The sequence below is a fragment of the Natator depressus genome, chromosome 3, assembly GCF_965152275.1.
Source record: "Natator depressus isolate rNatDep1 chromosome 3, rNatDep2.hap1, whole genome shotgun sequence".
NCBI classification, from domain to species: Eukaryota; Metazoa; Chordata; order Testudines; family Cheloniidae; genus Natator; species Natator depressus.
The window spans coordinates 159,921,492-159,936,016 of record NC_134236.1 but is presented as its reverse complement, the minus strand read 5'-3'; the positions used below and the strand labels follow the sequence as shown (position 1 = coordinate 159,936,016).

General features: G+C 39.8%; 1 protein-coding gene across 1 annotated transcript in view; it reads left to right on the top strand.

The window, feature by feature from the left end:
* Window positions 1-14,525, top strand: part of DNAH14 (dynein axonemal heavy chain 14) — a 467,695-nt gene that overhangs the window by 107,912 nt on the left and 345,258 nt on the right. The window contains 6 exon segments of the mRNA XM_074947623.1: window positions 5,236-5,577; window positions 8,689-8,864; window positions 8,895-9,088; window positions 9,670-9,860; window positions 10,164-10,409; window positions 12,754-12,875. Coding sequence (XP_074803724.1) covers window positions 5,236-5,577; window positions 8,689-8,864; window positions 8,895-9,088; window positions 9,670-9,860; window positions 10,164-10,409; window positions 12,754-12,875 — 1,271 coding nt within the window.

Genomic DNA, 14,525 nt, shown 5'->3' with positions numbered 1-14,525 from the left:
GGATTTCTAGGCCACATCACGCTCCCTAAGAATTTACTATGCGGGAGTGGAAGGTACAGAAGGGAAAATGTAGTGCTCAGCCACAGCACAGGTCATGACTTCCTCAATACCCACAGTCTCAGCACTATTATGAGCCACAATGTAAGAGGCCCAGGGTTCAGAAGCAGTCAATACCTCAACGAGTGACCTCTCAGACTGCCTCTTCTAAACACTTTTTTTTGATGGGTTGGTTGAGGGTCTGAACAACTATAACTTGCAACATGAGTTGCCATCTACTCTGTCATGCCCCTTCGGAAGTCGCCTTGCCCTCTTTTGCAGCAGTTGGGTGAAGATCACCTCTGATGGGTGGGTCTTGGAGATTATTTTGAAGGGTTACACCATTCAATTCACATCCCTCCCCCATCCCCCCCACTCCTTCCCTGCCCCTCTTCAGGGACGCTTCTGATGAGAACCTGCTTCACCAGGAAGCAGATCATCTCTTATGCCTAGGGGCCATAGAACCAGTCCCAGCGCAACTCCTAGGCAAGGGATTTTACTCACATTATTTCCTGATTCCCAAGGCAAAAGGAGGGTGGAAGCCCATTCTAGATCTAAGGGTATTAAACACACATGTGAAGGTGCAAAAGTTCTAGATGGTCATTCTAGCAGCCATTATTCCAGCTCTAGAGCAAGGAGATTAGTTTTTGGTCCACGACCTACAAGATGCCTATTTCCACATCCTGATACCACTGTCACACAGGAGATTCTTACGGTTTCTCTTCGGGCAGGACCATTATCAGTACAGCGTGCTCCCATTTGGCTTCTCATCTGCGCACAGGATATCCTGCAAGGTTCTCTCCATCGTAGCGGTGTGCCTGCGAACATTCGGCATTGTGATCTATCCATACCTAGGCAACTGCTTCCTCAGGGATCCCTCATTTCAGAATGCCGTACAAGCCACCCAGATGACCGTGCACACATTTGTGCAACTGGGTCTACACCTCAGCTCACAGAAATCAACACTGACCCTGGTACAGTGACTGGAGTTTGATGCCGGCCTCGAAGCAGTACAAACAAGAGCGTTCCTCCCACTACACAGACTCATCACCCTTATGAATCTCATAGAGATAGTTCAGTCCAGCCCTCAAACAATGACCAGGAACTGCCTGCAACTGCTAGGTCATATGGCAGCATGCACCTTCAACACCCCAAACACCCGGATGTTCATGAGGCATCTTCAGATGTGGATCACTTCTGTCTATTCCCCAAACAGGAACAGACTAAATAAACTGCTATCACTACCCTCCACAGTAAAGCACTCTTTGGACTGTTGGACAGACCCAGCCAATGTTCAAGCAAGTGTTCCTTTCGTGTAACTGACACTGACTCTAATAATAGATGCCTCCCTAATAGGCTAGGGAACTCACTAATAGGCTGGGGAACTCGCCTACATGACTGCGAAGTTCAAGGCAATTGGTCTTCCACAGAAGCAACCCTCCACAGCAATCTTTTGGAGCTAAGGGCCATCAGGAACCTATGTGCACACTTTCTGCCTTTCATCAAGAACACCCACACTAAGGTCATGATGGACAATATGACCTGTAGGTTTTACATAAATCACTAGTGAGCACCAGATCTCCCTCCGTCTGCATGGAAGCACTCAAACTTTGGAATTGGTGCATCTTTCACAATGTGCTCATGTCAGCTATCTGTCTGCTAAGGATACAGAACATGACAGCCAACAATCTTATTCGGAACTCTTATCATGACCATGAATGGGAACTGAACTCAGAGGTGCTTCAAGACATATTTGCCTTTGCGGAACCCCAACTACAGAGCTCTCCACTACTTACCAGAACAAGAAATGTGCTTGTTACTGCTCTAGTCCCGACGTGGGGAAACATTCACCTGGAGATGCCCGCATCCTTGCATGAGACAGGGACCTCTTGTATGCCTTTCTCCCATTTCCTCGTCTGTCGAAGGTTCTGTTGAAAATTGAGCGAGACAAAATGAGTTATTCTGATTGCCCCCTCCTGGCCAAGGCAAGTCTGGTTCCCTTACCTGACACAGATGGCAATATATCCTCAGGTTCCTCTTAGGCCCATTTCCCACCTGCTGTCTCAAAGTAAGAGGCTGATTCTTCATCCCAACCTGCAGGTCTTCCATGTACAGGCTTGGTTCCTTCTTGGTTCCAAGTTTTAGAGGTAGAATGCTCTGACGAGGTGAAAGATGTGTTGCTGCACAGCCAAAAGCCGACCACTTGATGGACTTACCTACAAAAATGGAAACTATTCCAAATTTGGTGTCATTCTAAGCACACAGACCCAACCTTGTTTTCTCTCTCTCTGATTTTAGACTACATTTTAGACCTCAAGAGGTAAAAACTCTCACTCAGCTCCATTAAGGTACATCTTGTAGTCATAACTGCTTTTCACCGTTAGATGGATAGTTGGTGTTCGCTCATCCACTGATATGTAGATTCCTTAAGGGAACTGGGAATCTCTCCCAAATGTGAGACCACCCACTCCAACCTGGGACCTTAACTTAGACTTCCCTTTGAACCCATGGAAACTTGCTCTCTCTTACATGTGTCCATGAAGATGCCATTTCTAATGGCCATCACCTCACCTCACTTCTTTCTTTCAGCTGGGTGCATAGGAGAAATAATGACCCTAATGGCATACCCACCATGCATGGTTTCTTTTAAAGACAAAGTAACTCTGAGGTTGCATCTGAAGTTTCTCCCTAAAGTTGCCTCCACTTTCCATATGAATCAACAGACCTAACTCCCTGTTTATCCCCAAAACCACATCATGACAACAGGGAGATGATTCTGCGTGTGCTAGATGTTAGAAGAGCACTAGCATTCTACTTGGACAGAATTAAGGACTTTAGGAAATCTGCTAAGCTCTTTCTTTGGTTCACAGACAGATCCAAGGACTCTGTGATATCGACTCAAAGACTATCCAAATGGGTCGTCCGTTGCCTTAATATTGGTTATGAAGGACCCAACCTACTGCCTCCATATGGAGTTCATACGCACTCCACAAGGTCAGTTTCTACCTCGGTTGCATTCCTTAAAGATGTCCCTATCTCAGCAATCTGCAGAGCAGTGACTTGGGCCTCTGCCCACACTTTCGCAGAACGTTATGCGATTACTGGAGATTCAGGTTCTGATGCCATCTTCAGCTCCTCAGCACTCTCTGTAGTAACAGACTCCACTTCAAAGTCCCAACCCTCCATGAGGGATACTGCTGTGAAGTCACCTACAGCGAAGAACCCATAGGGTTCTTAAAGAAGAAGTTACCTTGTGCAGTAATGATGGTACTTGGAGATGTGTGTCCCTATGGCTGCTCCACAACCCGCCCTCCTCCCCTCTACTTTGGAGTTCTCCCTAATGGGCTCTGCAGTAGAGAAGGAAGTGAGGGGGGTTCGCCCCCGTGCTGCTAGGTAACCTCGAGGCAGACCATGAGTGAGGGAGGGTGCATGTGCTGGCCTCATGGACACTGCTACCAAAGTTCTCCGATCAGAAGTGCAGCGATGCAAGCACACCTACAGTGGAGCACCCATAGGGACACACATCTCGAAGAACCATAGTTACTGCAGAAGGTGAGTTAACTTCCTTTTTGTACTACCTGTCTATGAAGACTGCCTTTTTAGTAGCATTACCTTGACCAGACGAATAGGGGATATTCAGACCCTTATGGTGGGACCTCCCTGCATAGTACTTCACAAAGACAAAGTGACTGAGACTTTACTCAAGCTTCTTACCTAATGTGGTTTCTGATTTGCATCTTAATCAGATGATTCACCTACCTATCTTCTTCCCCAAGCCTCACACTACTCAGTGGGATGCCAAACTTAATACCTTCGACATTTTCAAGTATCTCTCTATTTAGAGAGAGAATGTAGCTATTCAGGGAATCTTGACTGTCTCTAGCATTTGCTGATAGAATGAAGGGACGACCTATGTCCACTCAGAATGTCAAAATAGGTCTTGAACTATGTTAATGCTATGAGCTGGTCCGTTTAGAGCCACCTGAACAAGTTAGGGCTCATTCCATCAGAGCCCAGGCTGCCTCTGCTGCATCTCTTTGACATGTCGCAATTTCAGAGATTGCAAAGCTCATATCTGGAGTTCAGTTCACACCTCCACTCAGCATAGCTCCTTGGTAGAAGGTCCCAGACCTGATGCCCACTGTGACAGAGCTTTCCTGTAGTCGTCATCCCGGATTCTGAGCAACCACCTCAGGACACAAGTTATTATTGTGAGTCAATAGAAGTGGAATACTTGTGGACGTTCACTCGAAGAGGAAAGAACAGTTACTTAGCCTATAAGTAGTAGTAACCGGTTCTTTGATATGCTTTCTGTACATCTGTGCCACACCCAACCCTCTTTCCCCACTATTGTAGAGTTCTTGGTAATTGGGAGACTGTGTTAGTGATGGAACTGGGGAGTGGTTATGGATGCCCTGCACTTTAAGCCATTGGCTATGGCGCATTGGAGAATACATAGGGCATAAGCCACAGCCCCCAAAGGACACTACTGCTCAAAAAACTCTGGTCTTATGTACATGGGGCCTGTGCATACCACACGTGGAATACATGGGTACAACACATCTCAAATAACTAGTTACCTGTAGTGTAAGTAAATGTTCTTTTTAGTGGCAGCATTTTATAAAAAGAAGGGTCCAGCCTTAAAGTATGTCACTTTACACTGAAAAGGTGTGAAGGAGTCTTAGGCTACATCTGCAATATGAGCTAGGCCCAGGATTCCCAGCGTGTGTACACATGCTCATGTTAGCTCTCATTGGCACTAGCACACTCAAAATAGTGTATCTGCAGTAGTATGGGCTGTGGCAGCAGTGGCCCGGGTTTGCTGCCCCAAGTACATACCCACGGGGGTTCAGGCAGGTTTGTACTGAGGCAGCTAGCCCATGCTGCTGCTTTCTGTGCTACCATCTGTACGCCACCATTTTGAGTGTGCTAGCTCAGATGAGAGCTAATGGGAGTATGTTTACACAAGCTAGGCATCACACCCTTAGACATAGCCTTAGTGTAAATTAATATCCAGCCATTTATCTCCAGCTCTCTCTCACTTCATTTTGTTTTCTTAACTGCATTGTTCCAGACTCCTCTCCGATTATTTTGATGATAAAACAGAGAAAAATATAACCATATAAATAATTTGAAATGTGTGTGTGTGTGTGTGTGTGTGTGTGAACAATATAATGATTGATTTTTCATTTATTTTAGGTTATCCATTCAGCACTTAGAAAGCTGGACAAAGATCTCAGAACAGTGGAAGAATTTATTGAGCACTTGACTTTTCTGAGCCAGATTTCCTCAGAGTTGCCAATGCTAGAGACTCAGTATAACACACTTTCCCAATTGTATTCTATTGCAAGAGCCTATGACTTCTTTATTCCAGTTGAACAGTTTGCCTTATATCAGACCCTTACTCGCAGTCTGCATGATCTCAAATCAAGTATCCTTATTTGTGAAAAAGGAAAAAACGACAATATTATAAAATTCAGTGCAGATTTGGATGGCTATTTTGGCAACCTACAGTCTGAACTTAGGAACTTCAAGAACAAAGTAAGTTACTGGTCTGTTAAAACAGCATATTTTCATCTTTAGAGGCAGTCTGGTCTAATGGATTGAAAATGAGTTTAAGAACCAGGAACTCAAGCATTCTGATCCTAACTGTCACTCTGGCTCATATTGTGGCCTTGGGCAAATTGCTTAATGTTATATATCTCATTTTCCCCATGTGTAATGTGTGGGTAATTATACTTTTGTAGCAGACCGAGGTATTAGGATTAATTATGTAATATTCATAAATTCCCCAATTCAATAAAGCACTTATGCATATGCTTAAGTCCCATTTACTATGTTTGTATATTTATTTGTATTGCAGTACCACCCAGAGACCAGTCCCTGTTGTGTTAAGTGATGTACAAACAAAAAGACTGTTCTTGGCCAAAAGAATGTGTACAGTCTGTATTTAAGACAGACGAGATGGACAGTTAGTGGAAGTGCAAGGTGACAATGAGTTAGAATCATGGAACTGGAAGGGATCTCGAGAGGTCATCTAGTCCAGTTCCCTGCACTCAAGGCTGGACTAAGTATTATCTAGACCATCCCTGACAGGTGTTTGTCAAACCTACTCTTAAAAATCCCCAATGATGGAGATTCCACAACCTCCTTAGACAATTTATTCGAGTGCTTAACCACTCTGACAATTAGGAAGTTTTTCCTAATGTCCAACCTAAACCGCCCTTGCTGCAATTTAAGACCATTGCTTCTTGTCCTATTCTCAGCGGTTAAGAACAATAATTTTTCTCCCTCCTCTTTGTAACAACCTTTTATGTACTTTAAAATTGTTATCATGTCCCCTCTCAGTCTTCTCTTCTCTATACTAAACAAACCCAATTTTTCCAATCTTCCCTCATAGGTCATGTTTTCTAGACTTTTAATCATTTGTGTTGTTCTCTGGACTTTCTCCAGTTTGTCCACATCTTTCCTGAAATGTGATGCCCAGAACTGGACACAATGCTCCAGTAGAGGCCTAATCAGTATGGAGTAGAGTGGAAGAATTACTTCTCGTGTCTTGCTTACAATACTCCTGCTAATACATCCTAATATGATGTTTGCTTTTTTTGCAACAGTATTACAGTGTTGATTCATATTTAGCTGGTGATCCACTATGACCCCTAGATCCCTTTCTGCAGTACTACTGCCTAGGCAGTCATTTCCCATTTTGTATGTGTGCAACTGATTGTTCCTTCCTAAGTGGAGTACTTTGCATTTGTCCTTATTGAATTTCATCCTATTTACTGCAGACCGTTTCTCCAGTTTGTCCAAATCACTTTGAATTTTAATCCTATCCTTTATGAGCATGTTAAACAGTGGTCACAGCACACTAGCTGCCCAAGAATAGTCAAATGTTTTATAGGCATCAAGGCATAAGTGGATGTTAATGGGCCTTTAATGGAGCTTTAACACGTGCTTAAGTGCTTTGCTGAATCAGGTTGGACTTAAAACATGCTTAAAGTTAAGCACATACTTAAGTGCTTTACTGAATTGAGGTCAAAACATTCTGGAAATATAGAGATATAACTAATGTTTTCAATTATTGTCACCAACTCCATTTTTGGAAAATGGAAACATCTCCTGAAAAATAAACAAGTTAATAAATATTCAATATGTAGATGCACACCGTTCATGCACTTAAAGTGATATGGATGTGCACACAAGAAATGTTAATTCAAAATTTGAACCAAATTTATTCAAATGTTTACTGTCTGAACATAACATACTAATTGAGTTGCCCCTGGGCTAAACACAGCTAGTGCAATACTACTGTACAAAAAAGTCATTAATAGTGGTGCCTGGGGGGGGGGGCCACGCTGAGATTGCTCAATTAGGGCAAACTGCAAAAAATGGGGCATACAATCCCCAAAACTGGTGGGTATTCTAATACTTAAAATCACCAAGCCAGCAACGGAACCGCTTCTACAATACCTTACTGGTTACCCAGAAACCAAAACATAGTTCCCTTAAAGCAACACAGCTTTGGGCTCCCACCCAGACAGCGAAGTCAAATATGATGAGGATTCCTGAAAATCTTGATCATGTAAAAAGTTATACCAATCCCAAAGGATCGGACATACTACCCACCAGATTAATGAATATATTAGATCTTACCCAAATACACATTTACAGCTAATTCTTATTAACTAAACTAAAATATATTTGAAAAGTAGAGAGAGTATTGGTTAAAAGATCATTATGCATACAGATAGAGTAGAGTTCTTTGGCCAGTTTCATAGTAGGGATGGTGAGCTTTAGAGTTGCAAAGAGTTCTTTCAGAATTAGTCCATAGGTTACAGTCCAGTGTTCAATATCAGGGTGATCCAGAAGGGTCTGGAGACCTCAATCTTGTGATTCAAACTTCCCCTGATGAAGCTTATGCAGATCTGAGATGACAGGATCAGGGCTCTAGAGTTCTTTTTATAGTTGTCTAGCAGCCTCTTGACAGCATGCTGTCCTTGGGTGAACAATAGACAATTATCGTAACTTTGAAGTAGACCTTCTATTTCTTAAGCATCACCAGTAATTAACTATATGGATTAACAAAAACTGCCCATCTCCCCTCCCGCCATTTACAGATAGTTTACTACATAGTTCAAAGAGAAATTAAGACAGTGATATTACTACATTCACAGTTCATCTAAATGTTAACACGTCCTTTTGATCTTTGGATTAACAGAATACCGCCATAGACAGAAAATGTTTGCTTATATTGTCAGCCTCTAACAATATGTATGTAAATACACAAAACCACAATCATTTTCTACTTATGTCTCTAAATGTTGAATTTGGGTCAATTAACCTGCTAGTTGCTTAATCCTTTCTGGTTTAATGTCACAATAATAAAAATAAATTTAAGACTTACATATACCACTTTCTTCCTCTGGTAAGTGTAGATTTTTGATAGATTGCATGTGCATGCAGCAGAACAAACTAACAAAATGATGTGGTAAAAGGTAGAAATTCATAAAGAATTCAATGTTTTTTCAGGTATTTGACTTTGAACATATTTTAAAAGTTTTATATGAGTACTGTAATTAATTGGTTACTAATAGTAGGCTCTGTACTTTGTCATTCTTAGAACACATTTTAACACATTTTTATGTCACATAGGTGAGAAATCCAGTTCTCCTCCTTAGCAAAACATTGCCTAAGACAGCTAAAGAGATGATCAAAAGTCTTGTGGAAGAAGCTGCAGTTATTTGTAACAAATCCAGAAGTTATGCAAATTACCAGGATCTCTTTGACAGTTCCATTGCTGACATGAGATCAGTGTCATTGGAAAGGATGTCACAGAAGAGTCAAGTTGGAGATTCAAGTTCTCAGAGAGTGAATAAAGAGCTCTCTGAAGTTGAAAGTGAATTAGCTTTACGAAAACTCTTGTGGGACTCACTAGAGGAATGGGGAAAGCGTTCTTTTAGGTGGAAACATACGCTTTTTGAGAACCTTGATGTAGATTTAATACAAAAGGATGTTAACAGATTTATGCAGACAATACAGATTCTAGAAAAAGGTAAAAATACTAAAATCACTAGTTGAGGCTTGTAGCCATTCATCAATGTCTTGAGGGAAACAAAATATTTAGAAATTATGGGCTAGATCCTCAACTGGTGTAAATTAGAATAATTCCAGTTATTTTAATAGGTCTGCACTGATTTTCACCACTGTTTTCTTATTCTACAAAATCAAGTTATGAGATGCAAATACGTTGAATTTGTGGTGCATTCATAATAGCTTTTAAACTTAAAGAATATTCCTGGTTCTTCTCCTTTGTGGGGGATAAAGAGGGGTTTGGACTTCTTTAAATCATAGAACATGAGGATATTGATGTCCAAATTATTCAAAAAGCCATGACCATTTGAATAAAATTAAATCAAAAAACTATAGATATGTTTCATTATTGTATTTTTAGTATGTTCTTATAAATGATGCCAATGGAACAAATTAATATGATAATGGAGCACAGTTAGTAGGATGCTAAAGAAAAATAATTAGAAAAATATTTTGTGTTACAACATTACTATTAAGTATATATATCTGCTTACGCAAACTGAAATAAGTCTGATATATTGCAAACATTTTATATTTTCCAAGGTTTACCGGAAAATAATATTATAATAGGTGTGAAGCAGTCACTAATGGATTTTAAAGAAGGCCTATCTGTGATTGTGTTTTTAAGAAGTCCATGTCTTCAACCAAGGCATTGGGAAGCTATACAGTATATTATTGGGCAATCCATTTCTTGGGATAAAAAGTTTACCTTGGAGGATGTTCTGCAACTCAATGTAAATATATGTTGCATTATTTATACCTGACTCAGGAACTGATTTTAACATTTTTGTTGTAAAATGTGATTATAATTAGTTTATTACAGCTGTATTTAGGATTAAAGTTTTACAGTTAGCTTTTAAATATATAGTCCCGTCTACTACTACTACTGCTACTGCTACTGCCGCTCCACTTCTGCAACTTTAATAGGGATATTGTATATTTTGCAGGAATTTATACGCCAGTTATTTAGTAAAATATCTGTATTATCACTTGTTTATCTATTGTTCAACCCCGCGTAATACAGTTTTCCTCTTTAGTTGTTTCAGTACAAGAAAGAAATAATTGATGTATCAGTAACAGCAACCAATGAAGCTACCCTTGAAGTAATGCTGAATAAGATAATTAACCTTTGGAATAAAACTAATTTCCATTTATCTCCTCACCGCTCTGAAACTTCAACTGTCATGATTATTTCATCTGCTGAAGATATAATGGCTCAGTTAGAAGAATCTCAAGTAACAATTTCAACAATTAAGGGTTCTTGCTATGTTGGGCCAATTAAGGTAAAGATTACTTGTGACATTTGTGTATGTTTGGAGAATAAAGTCTGTGGAAAACCTGTGCAAGTGGTGTACAACTGAAATAAATAGTATCCTTGTTGTTTACTTTTTTTACTTTCAAAGCCTGGCAGCAAACCTTTACTAAAGGTGTGCATTCCTGTACGCATGTTGCTGTAAACAGTTGCAGAGCTGCTAGTCAGGAGGGTCTTCGTAGAACTCCTCAGAACTTCTGTCTCCACAAGACCATTAGCAGCATTTGCACTGCAGTTACTGTATACTATATGTGATTTATTTGATTAATTTTTGGCAGTTTTTCTATTCAGCAGCAATTAGTCCTGGTTAGATTTATTTTTGTTATTAAATAGCTGCTTTTTGGTAGCACTACTGAATATGTGGTCACTTTTCAACCCTGTCAAGGGTAGAAGAGAAGTTAGATCTTTCCACAGCATAGATCAGCAGGAGAAAGAGTGGGAGCAGAGCATTTAGCTTCTAAAGCATCCAATTCCTTCTTAGCTTTCTGTCCTGACTTCCATGCCTTATATGTGAATTTGTGTAATCACAATGATTTGAAAAGGAAGGCACTATATTTGGATGCATCTAACTTTGTGTGCAACTAGTTTGATGCTGGAGGAAGATTGCCACTAATATATGTTTTGGATGGACTGAAGGGAGTCAATGTGGATGTTGCAGAGGCTTAAGAAGGTGGTTATAATAATCGATACGCACAATGATGAGGACATGAATGAGTGTTGTAGGTGTCAGGCAGAGAGAAAGGGATTGATTTGTGTGCTGTGAAGAAAGAAACAAAAAGATTTAGACATGGCCTGAATGCATGGGGAGGAGAAAGGAGTTAAAATGACCTCAGGGTTTGAGCCTGGGTGATTGGGAGGATGGTGGTGTTGATTACACAACCAAATAAATGGATGGAGAAAAAATTATGACATAGGATAGATTTTAGCCTTGGTAACTTTATGTTGTTACCAAGATCTTCAGGAAGATATGGTGGAGAAATCAGTTGAGGTGTGGGACTAGAGAGAAAAGGGACATAGGTGTGGAAAAGGAGACTTGTTCATTAGGATAAAGACGCTGAAGCTGTAAGAGTGGATGAGGATGCCCAGGTATAGTGAAAGAAGGAAAAAGGACAAAGAAAAAGCCCCCTATGACTTCCATAAAGAGGGGAAGAAAGGAAAGAAGAGTAACTACCAAAGGAGTCTCAAATGCTAAAATAGTGCTGTATGGACACAGTATAGCAGACTACATAAGAATAGCATCCTGAAGTTTTTAACTCAGTCCTGTCTTCAAGTCCATGAGAGTTTGAGTAAGGATTTTGTCCCATAGTATTTTGCAGTGTGCATGAATTATAGAGCTAAAATCTGTATTGTGTGCAGAGTGCTTATCAAATCATGCCTTTACTTTGTAAAGTAATTAATCATGTGTATGAAACAAATTAAGATGAGTATATGCAAATTCAGTTGACATTATGATGTTTTGTAACCTGTATTTTCACTTTTTCTGCCTTCAAATAGGTCCTCAATAATACAGATTATTTTGGCTCCTTTTAATTATATGAATCTTGATCTTACATATCAAAAATCACAATTTCTAGTCATTTTTAAGGAGTCCAATTGTTTTATATAGCTGGGTATGATTTATAGTTTTGAGTCTCAGCCCAGATTGCAACTGTAAATGGCTTTAATTTATATCTCCTAGAACTGATTGATTATTATTAAAAAGATACGCAGCTGGGTATTGCAGCTGTATCAGTATCTTAAAAGGAAACCAGATATAGTAAGTAGTTCTTCTTAGTATCAACTTGCAAAATTTTACTTTCCCTTTGTTTAAAGCAAATATGAACGTGTATTTTTGTAAAAAAGTTTGAAGAAATAGGTTCACAGAAATTTTCTTACTGATCTATTGGCTTCAGTGAACAGTAACTAACAGTGAGGCTCATTTATGAGCAAGGAAAGCAGGATTCAGCTCCATAATTTATACCACAACAAGTAAAGTTAATTTTTAATTCATGCCAGTGCCCTGAAATGAAAAGATTTCCAGCTGAGTGATAGCTATTTTCTTCGTACTCTAATGTATTATTGAAACATAATATAAAACAAATTTATGGCATATCTTAGTATGTCTTTTTCATATACAAGTAATTAGCTCCTAATGAAGCAGGTTTTTTTTGTCACATTATATAAAAGTGTGGACATTTTGTATTTAGTACTATGCTATAGTTTGCTTAAAACTCTATCAAAATTTTGTTTGGGAGTCCTTAGGTAACATATATCTTGAAGAAGTAAGAATTTCCACCAAATTTAGTTTTTACTTTATATTCTATTTTATATGGTAGAACCTTGTAGATGCATGGGATCGTAAGTTAAATCTTTTCTATCGCACCCTGGAGGAATGGTTGATTTGCCAAAGGAATTTGATTTACCTGGAACCAATCTTTCATGCTCCAGAAATACAAAGGTATATATGAATGCGTATCACGTTGTCTCAGGGCAAAGTGATCTTAGCAGATCAGAGAATTGAACCTCAAGTATGTTCAAGCATTTAAGAAATAGTGACCAATTTTTAAGAGAGGATACCATGGTGATGCTTGAGACAAAAGACACAGATGAGTGGATAGCTAAACTGTAATATGATGAAGTTTGATGTCCTAGGATGGGGCACAATGCTAGAGAGGTACAATAGTACTGTGACACTGAATGTCAGGGAGCTCTATTTTATAAAATCAACCAAGGTATAAATAGCTTGAAAAGAAAAGTTAAAACATTTTGCCCTTTTCTGTATTCAGAATTGTATTTAAATTTTTTTTGATTTTTTGAACTGATTCAATTAAGCTAGTGCAAACCCTGTGTATTCGTTCTTTTAATTAGCTTAACTGGATATCAAGGTAAACTAAATTGACATAAACCAGGTTTAAATTGAAATAAGAGTGTTCACACATGGTTTTGCACCAGTTTAACTCAGATTTTAAAACTGCATTTTATAGACGAGGCTTAAGAGGCTAGATTACATGACCATTTCAGTAAAACAATACTGCAGTCTATTTTTAATTACAGTAGCCTTTATCTTGTTTTTGTATGATTTTTTTTAATTCTTCGCTTGCTTCCAAGTATGGGGATGAGTGAAGCAATCACATGAAGAGGAAAAACTAGGTTACTTCCTGTTTACTAGAGTTTTCTGAATATTTTTTTCGCCCCAGATCCACATTCATCCTTCTCTCCATAGTATCTTATCTTGGTCAGAAATTCAGGGGATATGTTTGATGTGTATCTTATTATAGAGGTTTTGGCAGTGATTAGTGCACATTGAGGCACTCAGATAAGTAACTCCTCACTTAACGTTGTAGTTATGTTCCTGAAAAATGCTACTTTAAATGAAACGATGTTAGGTGAATCCAATTTCCCCATAAGAATTAATGTAAATGGAGGGGTTAGGTTCCAGGGAAATTTTTTTGCCAGACAAGACTTTTATTTACATATATATATATATATATATATATAATACACACACACACATACATACACACACACATGCACACAGTATACATTTTAAACAAACAATTTAATACTATACGCAGTAATGATGATTGTGAAGCTTGGTTGAGGTGTAGGAGTCAGAGGGTGGAAGAGGGTGGGATATTTCCCTGGGAATGTCTTACTGCTAAATGTTGAACTAGCACTCTGCTGAGCCCTCAAGGGTTAACACGTTGTTAATGTAGCCTCACACTGTACAAGGCAGCACGAATGGAGGGAGGGGATGGCAGCATGTCAGAGAGAGACAGAGACATACACCCTGTGTGTGGGAGAGAGACGCACATTGCCCCTTTAAGTACGCTGACCCCACTTTGAGTACACTGCCCTTTTAAGTAGATCAGCAAGTTGAGACAGCAGCTGCTGCCAGCAAGCTCCCTCTGCCCTGAGCCCTGTAGTGTCCCCCCCTCGATGCAGATGAGGTAAATAAGTGGGGGGCAGGAGCAGGGGGAAGGGGGAAGGGGGACACCCTGACATTAGCACCCTTCTTCCCCCTTTTCCCCCCACACAACGAGCAGGGGGCTCCCTGGAGCAGCTTCAAGGCAGAGGGCAGGAGCAGCACATGGCAGGGGGGAGGGAC